Here is a 14,376-nt window from a genome sequence, read left to right on the forward strand (position 1 = left end):
ACACATGCTCAGGACCTATTCATGCAGTGAGTGGGCTGCCAGTGCTGGACCAGCGCCCTGGGCGGTTGGTGTGGTGTTGGGGGGGGGCGGTGCCTTGCTCAAGAGCACCTGGCAGTGCCCAGGAGTTGAACTGGCATCTCTCCAGCGACCAACTTGTACTTTGGTCCGGGACTTGAACCAGCGACCCTCCGAAGTCCCTACGGACTGAGCTACTGCCACCCGTTAAATTGCACAAATTTAAAATGATTCAAAACTGCAATCCATGAAAGACACGAAAGTGAAAAGCTGTAATAAATTAGCAGTTCTGAATAATAACCATGATAATAACAGAGTAAATAATAAATCTCGAAAATTCTGTTTCCTGGTGTGACGAAATGAACTGCAGCCTATCGGCCGACGAGGTGCCCAGATGTGGCGTTCAGGGAAGAGAACCTGCAGCCATGATAGCAATAATATTGAGGACTACTTTTTGTGCTGTTATCGTTTGTTATCCCGTGTCAGTGACCCGGCATTGCTGTCAGTTTCTGTTTCTGATGTCAACATTATTAGTATTACATATTTCTGCAACTGTAACATGTATTTTCTTATGCACTTTAATTTTCCTTTCCTATAGGCAACTTATTACTGCACAGCAACAGCACTATTGATATTGTCTCATATTTTCTGTCTAACTTATTTTTAACTTTATTTTGTTGATTTGATTTTCTTCTTCATTGTGTCTTTAAATATCGTTCCTGTGCTATGTTGCCTCATGTAAAGCACTTCAAATTGTTTCAGTGTTTAAAAGATGCTATTACAAAGAAACTTGCCTTGCCTTGTTGCCCATGTTATCTTAACAAATCAAAATATCTTTAACCTAAATCTAGTTAAGTCCAAACCTAAAAATCCGTAAATTAGACCTCAGTTAACATGTTTTGACAAATCGATGTGCAATTTTATATCACATAGCCTTCTAAAAATTGTAGACTGACATGCTGAATAAATATTTCTGATAAGACCCCAGTAGCCCTGGATCAGAATAGGTGGCGTTTGACTGTCCAGAAAATGATGTTGAAAAACTGACACCCCCTCCCATACTAAATGTAAACGTGGTATCTAGGAGAATAAGTTCAAACGTGGTTTTGTTGAATCGTAACATAACATTAAGAGAATATCGGTTGAACCAAAGTTCTGCACTGACTATCTTGTATGATTATCTTTGAAGAAGCAGCTTACGATGATGCCCTGAACGCAGCACGAGTCCCGTTCCTGTAGAGACTCCGGTCCCGTTCTTACACCGACTCGGACTCCATGTTGTTCCGAGAGCCACGGAGCGAACAAGTGCCCTGGCCGAAAACTCTCACGTTGCAACTCTGTGTGTACGAAAAGTAAAGTGTGTGTGTGTGCGTGTGAGAGTGTGTTGACCCTCCGAAAGAAGATGGCAGACTACCGGGACGACACCGGAGCTCGAGCCCTGCTCGCTTTACAGTCGGCACCATGCAGTCCCGTGCGCGTCGCGGTGACCTCGCACTCCTATCATCAGCCCTCGCTCGCCCTCTTGGGTCCTCCGATGATGGAAGCCCGTGCCGACGCCGGGATGTTTCCCGTGCGACTCGCTTGTCCTCCTCTGCAGGCCTTGGCCAGACTCGAGGGCCGGGACTTTGAGTTTGTGATGCGCCAGAGGACGATCACCATAGGCCGGAACTCGTCTCACGGCTCCGTGGACGTCAACATGGGTCACTCGAGCTTCATTTCACGGCGACACCTGCAGATCAACTACGACGAGGCGAGCGGTTTCTCCCTCCGGTGCTTGGGCAAGAATGGCGTGTTCGTTGACGGGGTGTTCCAGCGGAGAGGGGCGCCGCCGCTGTCGCTTCCCAGAGAGTGAGTGCAGGCAGTTAGCATAGCCGCTACCGACAGGCTAATTATGGTAACACGGTGGTTGGCTGTTGCAGAGCAAACTTTAATGTTCAAGTTAGGCATTGACCTACTGATGGACTAAAAACCTCGGAGCCGGTGTCATGATATATTTCTTATCCCATTTAAAGTCTTTTCCCCCCTTACTAGACACCCAACGATTGAATCAAACTTTAAAACATCTATAACATTGTATGTGGGCTATGTTAACGCACAACAACAACAACAACAACAAAATGAATTGTTTTGGTGGATGTACTAGCTAGCTTTCCCAATGTATATAACCGGCAAAACGGTAAACGTATTCTGAAGGGGATACAAAGTTTGTCATGGCACCCCTAATCTGAGCGGTTTGATTTGGTCTGATCGGGTAAAGTTTCGGATAAGTGCACTGTAACCTTTGTTTGGACAGTGATGCTGTAAACATAATAATCCAAAATGTCTCCACTGTGAGCTGTCAAATTATAACTGTTATTCATTTGTCTCAGGGTACATTTACCCCACTTTGTAAATCAGTGAATTAACCCAACGTTAGTAGATAGTTTTAGCCGTTAGCAAATCTAGCCTAATTTGGCCTACCGTTACCGACAATAGCGTTAGGTAGTTAGCAAATGCAGAAAAAGAAAGGTTCCTATGATATTTCGAAACAATCGTGTTGTGGTAGAACTGGCTAATTCCAATTTTTTTTTTTTAAATTCATATATTTTGGCTGCTGGTAAAAGTCGTGTCAGTTCCAGGGCGATTATGTTAGCTAGCTAGCTAGTTGTGGAGCTGCTAACCAACGTGTCGCCGTCACGTTACCTTTTAATGTAAACAAACGCACCCCTGACAGCTCAATCCATGAGTCTTGTGAGAAGAGGTGTGTTTGCTTAGTAATGAAACTTGAAATGTTTTTTTGGGTATCAAGAGGTACCATCTGGTGTTTGAATATGGTTTTAGCTTTGTTGCACCACTGTCAAGGCTGCCTTCACTGGTTTGGTTAATACGGTGGCAATCTTAAAAAACTGAAAGCATTGACTTTGTGTGTGTCAATCACAGGGTGGAGGAGGAGGGTGGGGTGGGGGGGGTGGGGGGTTGTGCCCTTATCCTGATTGGCTGTCATGACTGTTTGGGGGTGTGTCAGGCTTTGAACAGGAAGTACAGGCTGGAAAGACATCCTCATTGCAGGAGCACATGGAGTAAACACAAAACTCACAAACCAAAGCCATATCAAACATAGCCATGTTTACAGCCTCTGGAGCCTGCAATTTTCATGTCTTGCCTCCTGCCTTGTCTCAGATAGGATTATCTCGAGAACCAATACTTCGGTACCAAGTTGATGACAAAATTCTGAAAACGTGACATTACTTGTTTTTCTACCTGTACTGTACCAGTACGAGGCACTGCACAGCAAAACAGTGACAGAAAGTTGAAACTGAAAATAAAGAGTGACCCCAACGATCAGCTTTCACCACAAATATAATCCAATTCTGTGAGAAACACTGAACAACAAATCCAAGGTGTTATCCTTGTCATCCTTATCCTGAAATAAATATTATAAAGAAGTGTATGTTAAAGTACATGGGATTTATTGTTTTGTTTTTGACCATGATATCGAATTGTGAAATTTCACTGGTATCAACTACTACATTTCTTGTATAATGACCTCCCTAGTCTCTCACATGTTCTCTCTAGGACTAACACTATTCAAAATGTCATGTGAGTTCTTTGAACAGTGGCTTTCTCTTTGCTTCTCTGGCATACAGTTGGGACTGGTGAAGGAAATAAGCAAAAGTTGTTTTATGCACAGTCTCTTTCATCACAGCTGTGGAACTCTGAAGCTCCTTCAGAGTTGCCACCAGACTATGTCCTTTCTCACTAGTGCTTTTCTTGCATGGACAGTTGTTGAGGATGGCCTGCTTTAGCCACAGACAGCTGTGAGCAGGCTTGACATGGGTTCAGTATTTTCATTGACAGCTGCAGTTTTTCAGTGACAAATTATAGAGAAACGATGGAATGGAACACATAGACTGGTTTAACTGTCTGAAACTGCTTACAACGCATCTGTGGTCCTGTGTGGGGATGGTTTTTGTATTGGTTCGTCTCAGGGAGGTCTGAATTGGAACCCCTAGAATTAGTAGGGATTCAGTGTTTTGCTTAAAGAAGATACAGTCATCATATTTTGGCAGATAAGATGGTTGCAGTCACGAAGACCTAACAACACTGAATATACAATGTTGCTGCCTGAACCTGCTAGGATATATTACACTATTTACATGTATTATTGAGGTTCCATAGTAAAACATTTACTCAATCCCTCACACACATAATTATTTTCATGGGCTTGTTTCACCTTGAACTGACTTGGGCCTGGACTGATCCCTGCTTTTATTGAGGCAGTTGTCCAGACCTGCCTAAAAAAAGAGGAAATGCAGGTTAGCAGGTGGTGTGTTAAGTCTAAACCAGACTAGTTTCTTGTCGGTGTTGACTAAAGATATTGTTTATATTAGAAACAAACCCAGTTAAGGGGAAAGTGCAGTCACTTGAGGAAGGTGTTTTTCTACCCACTATGTGTAACTTCAAACATACAATAACAGTGTACAGTATATTGAACATTGTTGTAAATGTTAAAATTTCCATTTTCCTGAGCACTTAAGGACAAGAAGTTTGAGTCTTAAAACAAGAATTTAAACAAATACATTTCTATGTCAACTGGGCAAACTCCATCTGCCGAGGAAGATCATGGCATTCGATTAAACGTTCCAAAACAGTCACTTTAGAATATGTTATAATGCTTGTTATAATGTATAGGAGAGAATGCACTAATCTAACTTTCTCCGTTTCCCATTTCTTCTGTCCTGTTGCTTCCACTATCTCTCCCTCCTGCATTCCTGCTCTCTAGGTGTGTGTTTCGTTTTCCCAGTACAGTAATCAAGATCCAGTTTATGTCACTCCTGCATCCTGAGGAGCACAGAGAGCGGGAGCAGCTCTCTCTCCCCCCTCGCCCGCTATTGCCCCACATATCCCCTCTCAAAATCAGCATTCCCACAATGCAGCAGCATGAAGAGAACATCAGGGCATTTGGCTCTCCGCTGCCCTCGCCCACAGGCACCCTCAGGTAAGGGGAGACCCACAGACACACACAATGATATGAACCCCAACAGGTGCACATTGATAAATGCAAACACAGCATGCAATACACAAACACTTCATAAATGCAATGCAGATTGTCCAGATTTGGCAGTAAGAGACCAGTCAAAGTATTTGGAAGTTGTTGGAAACTTCTTGTAGACAACTTTTCAGTTCATTGTTGTGAAATTGTGTTTAAGCTCAGTTCTCCACTCCACTGAGCTTTAATGTGTGTTTTCAGTCTCCAGTTTTGAGATTAAATAAATATTAGTTGTTATGATAAGTCAATAATTTGATTAGTCCACTGACAGAAGATTAATTAGCAACTGTTTTGATAATTGATCAAGTGTAATTTTATAAATGAAAACGCCAAACACTCCAGCTTCTTTAATTTGAGGATTTGCTGAATTTTCTTTTTCTGATGTGATAGTAAACTGACAAAAAAGCAATCGGATGACATCACATTGGATGTTAGAAAAACATAATCAGCATTTTCTGTGACTTTTTTTATACATGGACCAAGTGATTCATTTCCAAAATAATTACGCAGTAATAAAAAATATTGTTTTTTGCAGCCTTTATATTATTCAATCCTGCTGTTTTTAAAAAGATTTGCACTATCAATTAAACATCAGGATTTTCAATTTTACAATTTAATGTAAGGATGTATCTGTTTTTGCAAGGTAGGAGGTTGCTTGTTTTTCAAAATGGGTATCGGCGATGGAGGGACATTTACCTAAACTGAAAACAAAACCACTTTATAACTCTGTTGTGTGTCATGATGGATTATACAGTAAGTGTTTAGATCTATCAGAGTATATGAGCGATTTACTTTCTCACCTTGTCTTGTGTCTGCTGTCCATGTAAGGCTTTGTTTCCTTAGTTTTTTTTACTCATTTGACCCAAAGGCCTGCAATGTTTTTACAAAACACATACTATATCAGCTCATATTCACTGATAATTTCCTTTCTGGTTGAAGGTGTACTGATTAGCTGCAGTGTTTGTGTTGAGATGGAAAGCTGCCCTCTAATGAGCTGTGATAGCACATGTTTAAAAATCACTGCTCTATAAATGTATACAGCATGTGCTACTGGCAAGCATGGTGGTGCTGATTGTGCCCTCTGGTGGTCTGTGTTGGTTTCTACAGCACACATCCCCACCAATGTCAGCTTGTGTGTGCCTGCCTTATATGGAATGACTGCAGCTTTGAGGCGCGTGATTGGCTATCGGGCAGATTGTTTTGCCTGTAGGCCGTTTTTCCGTCCATTCGTGGTTTCCTTTTCAGAGCCCCCTAACCTCCCTACTCAGCCCTCAGCTCCTGTTCTCTCTCTCTCTCTCTCTCTCTCTCTCACACACACACACACACACACACACACACACACACACACACACACACACACACACACACACACACACACACACACACACACACACACACACACACAAACACACACACGAGTAAAGATGCTTGCTCATACATCTTTCCAAAACTTCAGCTGTGGCCTTTTTTGTTGTGACACCTTTCTTGACAGTATCCCCATACATGACATACAACAAAAGATTATTGTGTAAAGCACATGCTCCCACTTAAATGCCAACGGTGTCTCTTCACAGGGTGGTAAGAGTCACTTTTCTTGTTTGGTAACTTAAATGAGCTGTACACAATAACATTCTTCTGCCCCTACCTGCATTCACATGTGTACTGCTGGCCCATGTACACATGCAAAGGGATGAAATAGTTGCAGCTTAGTTTCCCCAGCCAAAAAATACAAACATATTTTCTCTCTCTCTCTCTCGCTCTCTCTCTCTCTCTCTCTCTCTCTCTCTCTCTCTCTCTCTCTCTCTCCCTCTCTATGTGTGTCTGTGTGTCACTATCTCTGTATCTGTGGCTCTCTGTTGCCAAAGGCAAATCAAAGCACACTGACTCTCCCAGAAACCAGTGTTTACTTTACTAACAGAAGCAGGTGTGTGTTGTATAAGTTACTGGGTTTCCTTGTGTTTTGTCTCTCAACAGCACCAGATAAAACCTAGTTAATAATTAACATACTTTTTGATTGTTTTTGCTTGTTGTTGTGTGTTTTATGATCACTTTCTGTGTTTAGAACACCCTTGGTCTGAGCTGGAATAATTTTTCCAAATGTAGCTCTTGTGTACTGTGTGTAAAAGAAATTGTCTTTGTACTGTTGCATTAAATTTGTCACTAATATGCTATATAAAATATATTTTTGATCTTTTCAAATTAAAATACAATGAACAGATTATAAAAGTATAATAAGACAATTATCAGAAAGACGTAAGAGTTATGTGGATTTTCATTTGTATTTATTTCTTGCACTCCAGTTAAGATTTCCTGAAAATTATGAATAAGCCTTTTTTTGTATTTTCTCAGATGTTTTCCAGTACTTTCAAGTTATGTACAGTATTTGGTAAAAAGCAAAGCTTTACTCCCTTTTTTCGAGTGCCATTATCTGGCCACCATGTTGTATATTAGTCACCAGTCGATATTCTCAATCATGTAATGTATTTTTTCCTTTCTTTTACATAATTGCCGCATTAGACTCACTTCACAAAAACATGACAGCTTTCTGTATGTGTGTGTGTAATGGTTTATTTATTATTCTAGGAAGTTTTCATCGCTAATTTGAGCTTTGTTGTGTGGTGACAATGGGATGTTTCAGAATGTGATTTTTATGCAATTAGAGGCTATACGAGCTGGAATCGAACATAGTTTCATTTTGACTAAATAACTTAACTTTTTATGTACACAAATTCTAGGTTGTATTTGTCCAAAGGTGCGAGACTGTAGTGACCAAAGCAGCTATGGAGGGGATTAAATTAATCTTGCTTATATATTGTTACACTTGCAGAAGTGGCCATGAACCATCACTTTAAGCCATTAACACAGACTTTTTCCTGTGTGTTCCTTTTTCTTCAGTGTTCCTAACTCCTGTCCGGCTAGTCCACGAGGGGCAGGGTCATCCGGGTATCGCTATGGACGCAACGTGACCTCTGACCTCCAGTTAGCAGCTGAATATGCTGCCAAGGCTGTTTCTGAGCAGAGACGAAGCATTGCTGAGCAGAGAGGAGGGGGAAGTGAGCAGCGGGGGGAGTCGGCTGGTGGAGACAGCCCCAAGGTTAAGACTCAGTAGCATCAAAATGAGTTAATTTTGAATTAGAATACATTTTTTTTTTTTTTTTTTACTTTGAAAGAGTTTGCTTACATACAATATGTGCTTGAGGATGTGTGGATTTTAATACTTGTTTCTTGTATGTCCAGGATGAGTCCAAGCCACCTTATTCCTATGCACAGCTGATCGTCCAGGCCATCTCTTCTGCCCCGGACAAACAGCTGACTCTTAGTGGCATCTATTCCCACATCACCAAACACTACCCCTACTATCGCACTGCAGACAAGGGCTGGCAGGTAGGTTCTTTCTGTCTTAAACTAAATGGTAAAACTTTACAGCCACACAGTATGGGACGGTTAGCTGAGTAACATGTTAGAAGATAGTTGTATGATGAAATCAGAAGACTTACTAACAGTTATATAGCTACAGCTACTTTCAGTAATTTCAGAATTAAATAAATAAATATTTTTTCCTGTTTAGGGTCATTGGCCATAACATTCAAGATCTGTGTTCAGTGACAAAATTATTTATTTTGCCCCCCCCTCCAGAACTCAATCAGACACAACCTGTCTCTCAACCGCTACTTTCTGAAAGTGGCCCGCTCTCAGGATGAGCCTGGGAAAGGCAGTTTTTGGCGTGTGGATTCTGCTTCTGAGAGCAAATTGGTGGAGCAAGCCTTCAGGAAAAGACGACAAAGAGGGGTTGCTTGCTTTAGGACACCATTCGGACCTCTCTCTTCTAGGTAAGTTGGTCACCTGTGGCCTTCAGCTGCATGGTTTGTGCACACACACACACACACACACACACACACACACACACACACAAAACTGTCAGACACATGCTCTGTCGCTTCTGATTTTACTTTGTTAACCCTTCTTCCTTTCTCTCTGCTTCTGCTCCTGGCTATCATTTGATTGGATAGAACAAAGTAAGTCTAATTTGTAGGTTAATATATTCAGCAGAAGGCACTGGCAGTGAAGGATCTTTGTAAGTTACTGGTCTCTTGATGTATTAATTGATTTCTTTGGTCCCTCTCCTTTGCTTCTGTCTCTTTTCTCTTCATTCCTTCTTTTTCAGGAGTGCTCCTGCATCCCCAACCCACCAGGGACTTCTTTCTCCTTCATCCAGTGGGCTGCAGACTCCTGAATGTTTGAGCAGGGAGGGCTCTCCTATCTCCCACGACCACCACGAACAGCTGGCTAATAAACTGGCATCTGTCCCCGAGTATAGGTACTCTCAGAGTGCCCCAGGTGAGCCTGCATGTAGTCGCATACAAATACGTTCAAAGACACACACATGAAGGCTTTTTTATTATACACTATAAGAGAGATTTCAATTGTTGTTTGCGTCTGTCTCTATGTAGGATCTCCAGTCAGTGCTCAGCATGTCATCATGGCTGCACCCCCTCACCCAACAGTCCTGCCCTCTGGCCCGGGGAAAACCCTTGCTTTCGTTCCAGGTGGTGGCGGCCATGTCCAGCCCATCCACGTGCTTCAGAATCCCACTCAGTCCTCTGTCACCATGGTGCGGGTGGTTACCAGCGTCCCTCTAACTTCCAACCCTCTGAATGGGTACAGCACTCCCTCTGTTGGAGGAGCAGAAGGCAACAGTGAATTCAGAGGTATAGCCATGGCAATCTCTTTAAGAAGTGATTTGTCTGTATTATGTTATACATTAGTACATTTTATTATATATGTTGGTCTGCTCATCTACAGTTTTAACTATTTAAATCTGTCCATAATTGTTTGGCATTTTTTTGCAGTATTGTGAAGATACTTAAAACGGTTTCTGTTTGCATTTAGCTCCCACACATTTTATTTGCATGGTGTTGGACGTTTGGCTACATTCAAGCATTCACATGTTCATTGTCAACTTTTGTCAATTTGTCTCTGAAATGAAAGACTAAACTGACTGACCAGATGGCTGTCAGCTTACTAATTGTGACACTTTGTATTCTATCAATTATAGATGTAAAAGTCATCTCTGTGTGCACAGTTACTGTCAGGTACATGACTATTGGCTATAAAAAAAATGGTCTCCTTGAAAAGCAAATATTGTGTTATCAGATCTAAGTGAGATTTAAGATGAAGTCAATTTCCTGTTTTATTGGTCATTATATGATGATTAACGGCTACACTAATCTGGATGAATGTATGATTATAATAAACAAGCCGTGTTTTAGGAAGGGAACCTTTTTGTGGCAGATTTATTTGTTCTACGTTCTATGTAATGTTACATGAAGTTATCTTCATGTCTGACAAATGTTTCCCCACTTTTAAGTCCACGTGGGCTGAGCATTTGGATGTGCATGACACAATAAAAAAACATAACACAATCACAACATAACATAATCTAACCAGATTTTCTGATACATATTTCTGAGCTTTGAGTTTTGGCCGAGTGATCATACATGTGCACTTCTATAAACTATTTAGTTTTGCTCTTACATGTTTGAATTGTGTGTTTTCCATCAGAAGCCCAGCTTAACAGAGAGCGAGTGATCCAGACTGTGGACAGTGCGGTGCAGGGTGGGGATGGACGAAACCTGGCCCTAGGTTTACATCAACTTCCTGTTCGTCCTGTTACCCAGAATGGCAAACACACCACTGCTACTGTTGCCCCAGCAACCAGCCTTGCTAATGCATCTGGTAAGAGTTTTTAGCAATCACTGCCTTACACATTGACCAGTCCAGGGTTTTCCCAGGGTTTTTAGAGCGCTTAGGCGCAAATGATGTTATACGCTTATTTGCACATTGGTGACGTCATTAGGGCTGGGCGATAAATCGATTTTATCGAATAACTCAAATGTGTAGTTAACGTTGATTTGTTTAAATGAAAATCAGTTTTTACATCCGCCAACGCTCCCCTCTGGGCTCCCATAATTCCGAATGTGCTCAGCCCTCCCTCCGCGTGTTTGCCGTAGAGATACACAAACAACATGGCAGCGACAGGGACCAACATTAGTTCTTTTCTTAACTAGTCGTTTCATTACTTACTTAAAGGTCCCATGGCATGACCATTTCACTTTTATGAGTTTTTTTTAACATTAATATGAGTTCCCCCAGCCTGCCTATGGTCCCCCAGTGGCTAGAAATGGCGATAGGTGTAAACCGAGTCCTGGGTATCCTGCTCTGCCTTTGAGAAAATGAAAGCTCAGATGGGCCGATCTGGAATCTGCCCCTTATGAGGTCATAAGGAGCAAGATTACCTCCCCTTCCTCTGCTTTGCCCGCCCAGAGAATTTGGCCCACCCATGAGAAAGAGAGAGACATCATGGCTTGAAAACAAGCGAAGCATGGCAGTTGTCAAGACCACACCCCCACCCTCCACCTTGCCCCCCCTCTCTCCTCCTCAATAGCATTTAAAGCTACAGACACAGAAATGGCACGTCCTAAGGAAAGATCATTGTGGGACTGGCTCTAGTGGCTGTAATTCTGTACCAAGGCTGAATTTCGGGAAAGAGACATGAATAATCATAAGTGTGTGTGTGAGTCAAAACAAAATAAAGTTAAAACTTGTTTTGAACAACAACTAATTTTAAGTAGTGGGGGGGGTCGATTTAAATCAGATGTTTTTGTGAACAAATCTGGGAGTTTTTTTAGGCTATATCGCCCAGCCCTCAACATCATAGCGCCATTATTTGCATAAAGCTGAGTGGTTGTCGGTTGCAGCGAGGGAGAACATTACCAAATCAATCTTGGAGGAGTAGCCTGTCACTAAAATGAGAATATCTGGTCAACCTTAAAGCCAGCCCACCTGAAGTTAGAGAGCCTGTGCTGAAGTCGCTAGCTCTAAGCGGACGCCCGTCCCGTACGTTGGCTTGTTCTGATGCTCTCCACATTGTTTTAATGTTCATACGCTTCTACGGCGGTGCACAAAACACTTAGGCCCTGTGCCTAAGCCGTATAATGGCAGGGAAATCCCTGCAGTCATGCTGATGAATATAGACTGATGTTTTTGTTTAAAAAGATGGGGGATTAAGGCATCCAGATACTTACTCCACCTAACTTTTCTTTTTCTCTTCATTTGCTTTCCAGGCCTGAGTAGTCCTCTCCAGATCTTGGCTGCCCAGGCCTCCAGCTCCCCTCCAGTGCTGGTGAGCAGACAGCCCAGTGCAGAAACTTTAGCTGAGCAGCCAGGTGAGCCCCAGGCCAAGCGGCCAAAGGTGGAGGACGAGGGTGGGACTGAATCTGCTCAGCATCAAGTCACACCTGCTCAGCAGCCTGTCATCGTTGCCATGACATCACAAACCCACGACCCTAGGAAGTAAAACCCAGGGCCTCTTACCAGGTACCCAATGGACAGCCTCCTTATGGTCCCCTAACTGCTTCGCCTTTTATACTCATTTGATATGACTGCAGCCGACAAGGCCAAAAAATGTACAGGCAGCCTCTCTCAACAGAAGGGAATTAAATTGTAAGGAACATATATTTTGGTCAAAAATAGATGCAAACTTTTAAATACATTCTGAATGTAAAAAGCAAGTATTTCTTTCAGGACTTTTTCAGCTTTACAGTCTTTGTATTGTAATCCGTCATTCACTGACAACACAAGTAAGGATATAAAGGTTATGACAGCATTATGCATATTAAAATCATTTCAGCACTACTTTTACTTTGTGAACGTTGGATAATAGAGATGCACCAGTTACTGTCACTCTCAGGCCAAAGAACTCACCTCTCCTGCACTTCCGATTTGAGTCAATGCCTGATTTAAAACCAGGGAATGTGTGTTCGGAGATTTGAAATGGCTGGCATTTACAGAAGAAACGGTGATGATCAGAGTTGATATATGCGTAGTTTCACAGTCGTGGACCGAAAAATAGAGAGGACTTAGCTGTGTATACCCAGACCATTGGGGCTTGGGAGACTGTTAAGAATATGATTGTACTCTTCCTAAGGCAATCCTTACTGTAAAACAGGTTGTCTCTTAAAAGAAAAGAAACATGTTAATATTAAGGCCTAGACCAGAATGTGAGGTGTCTATCCCTTCTTGCCTTCTACGTAAAGCACAAAAAGAAAGGGGTATTGTTTTGAAAGAAGATACTGAAGAAAATCCAGCAATAACAAACCAGGACTTTGCAGTTTTCGCTTCACTTTAGCTCAGTTTGGTTTATCAGCGTGAAGCTCCTCAGATTCAAGATTATCTGGGGTGAGCAGAGAAGGGCAAAAAAAGAGGCAACTATTTGGAGTTGATTGAAGTGGAGATAACCTAATGTAGACAAACTGATTGTTTTATTTTTTTCCCTCTTATTTCAGTAGTGGTAAAATGAGAAATGGAACTGCCTGTGCATACCGTTTTGTTTGTCTTAGCACAGAAAAGCATTATTGTAATAATCCTTAAAGCCTTAAATATTTCTACATTTTTTTTGTCATTTTATTTTAACCTTTAGACAGCTTTACCTTTTTAGATTGTTGTTAACACAGCAGCTTCTTTAACAGTACATGATCGGCAACACTACAGTGATGACAGTTATGTTGCATCAGTAGACTTGTATCAGTTTTATCAGGGGAAGGGCGGGACCAACATATGACCACACATTTCAACTGCTCTTGTCTTTTTTTCCCTTTCTTTCTGTATGGTACTTCTGACAAATTTTCTACTCTTGGCTCCCCACACTTTTGCTTTCAATTTCCCCTAAATGCTTTAACCTTTCTCCCAATCTACCTCTCTCCCTCTCCTCAGTGAGCAGTTTCTATCTTTGCAGTCTCTACAGAGGCATCAAGCTGTTGGCAATTCCTGTCACAGACACTGCCTTAATTAGATATTCTTCAGCACTTTCCCCCCCTCTCTAATCTTTCTCACTCCACCTTTAGCTTTTCCGAATGCCCTTGCACAGGCCTCATTTTTAGCTGGCAATCAGGCACAATTTGCGCAATATTTCAGTGATTGTTGTTGCACATTATTAGAAAAACAAAAAAAAGATGCGTAATGATTGTATGCTGCTCTTTCTGCTAAATGACAAAGCTATTTAGAAGGTATTTTTTCTGATTTTGGAAAAAAATAAAAAAAAATATTTTGCTCGATGTAAAAACAGCTGTCGTCAATACGTAAACATTCTGGAAATAAGAGAAGTATATGTATTTTTAAATGTTCCTGTTTTTGTGATTTGTTAATGTGTAGCACAAATTAAAATTCCTCATTGACTTAAATATTACATTGTCTTCTCTGTAACCAGGTGTCAGCCATGTTTGGGTCTCTGTCACACTTGTTGTTACATTTGGTAACATTGGGTTTCCAAGCAG

At 41.7% G+C, this 14,376-nt stretch overlaps 1 protein-coding gene across 2 annotated transcripts; it reads left to right on the forward strand.

The window, feature by feature from the left end:
- The first annotated feature begins 1,417 nt into the window (after window positions 1–1,417).
- On the forward strand, window positions 1,418–14,283 carry foxk1 (forkhead box K1). 2 transcript variants are annotated; one of them, XM_031289514.2, is made up of 10 exons: window positions 1,418–1,863; window positions 4,778–4,993; window positions 7,940–8,138; window positions 8,282–8,428; window positions 8,681–8,874; window positions 9,055–9,060; window positions 9,210–9,382; window positions 9,496–9,753; window positions 10,607–10,780; window positions 12,169–14,283. In XM_031289514.2, exons 1-10 carry the CDS (start codon window positions 1,418–1,420, stop codon window positions 12,399–12,401), a joined length of 2,046 nt encoding a protein of 681 aa, XP_031145374.1. In that variant the 3' UTR covers window positions 12,402–14,283. The 2 variants fall into 2 exon arrangements, with proteins under 2 accessions (XP_031145374.1, XP_031145375.1); XM_031289515.2 differs by lacking the exon at window positions 9,055–9,060 and having other exon boundaries at window positions 12,169–12,401.
- Window positions 14,284–14,376: the final 93 nt, after the last annotated feature.

This window comes from Sander lucioperca, chromosome 4, assembly GCF_008315115.2.
Source record: "Sander lucioperca isolate FBNREF2018 chromosome 4, SLUC_FBN_1.2, whole genome shotgun sequence".
Taxonomy (NCBI): Eukaryota; Metazoa; Chordata; class Actinopteri; order Perciformes; family Percidae; genus Sander; species Sander lucioperca.

Coding starts and splice junctions, on each gene's coding strand:
- foxk1 (XM_031289514.2), top strand. CDS start 1,418: ATGGCAGACTACCGGGACGACACCGGAGCTCGAGCCCTGCTCGCTTTA. Junction 1,864..4,777: donor CCGCTGTCGCTTCCCAGAGA/GTGAGTGCAGGC, acceptor CCTGCTCTCTAG/GTGTGTGTTTCGTTTTCCCA. Junction 8,429..8,680: donor CTGCAGACAAGGGCTGGCAG/GTAGGTTCTTTC, acceptor CCCCCCCTCCAG/AACTCAATCAGACACAACCT.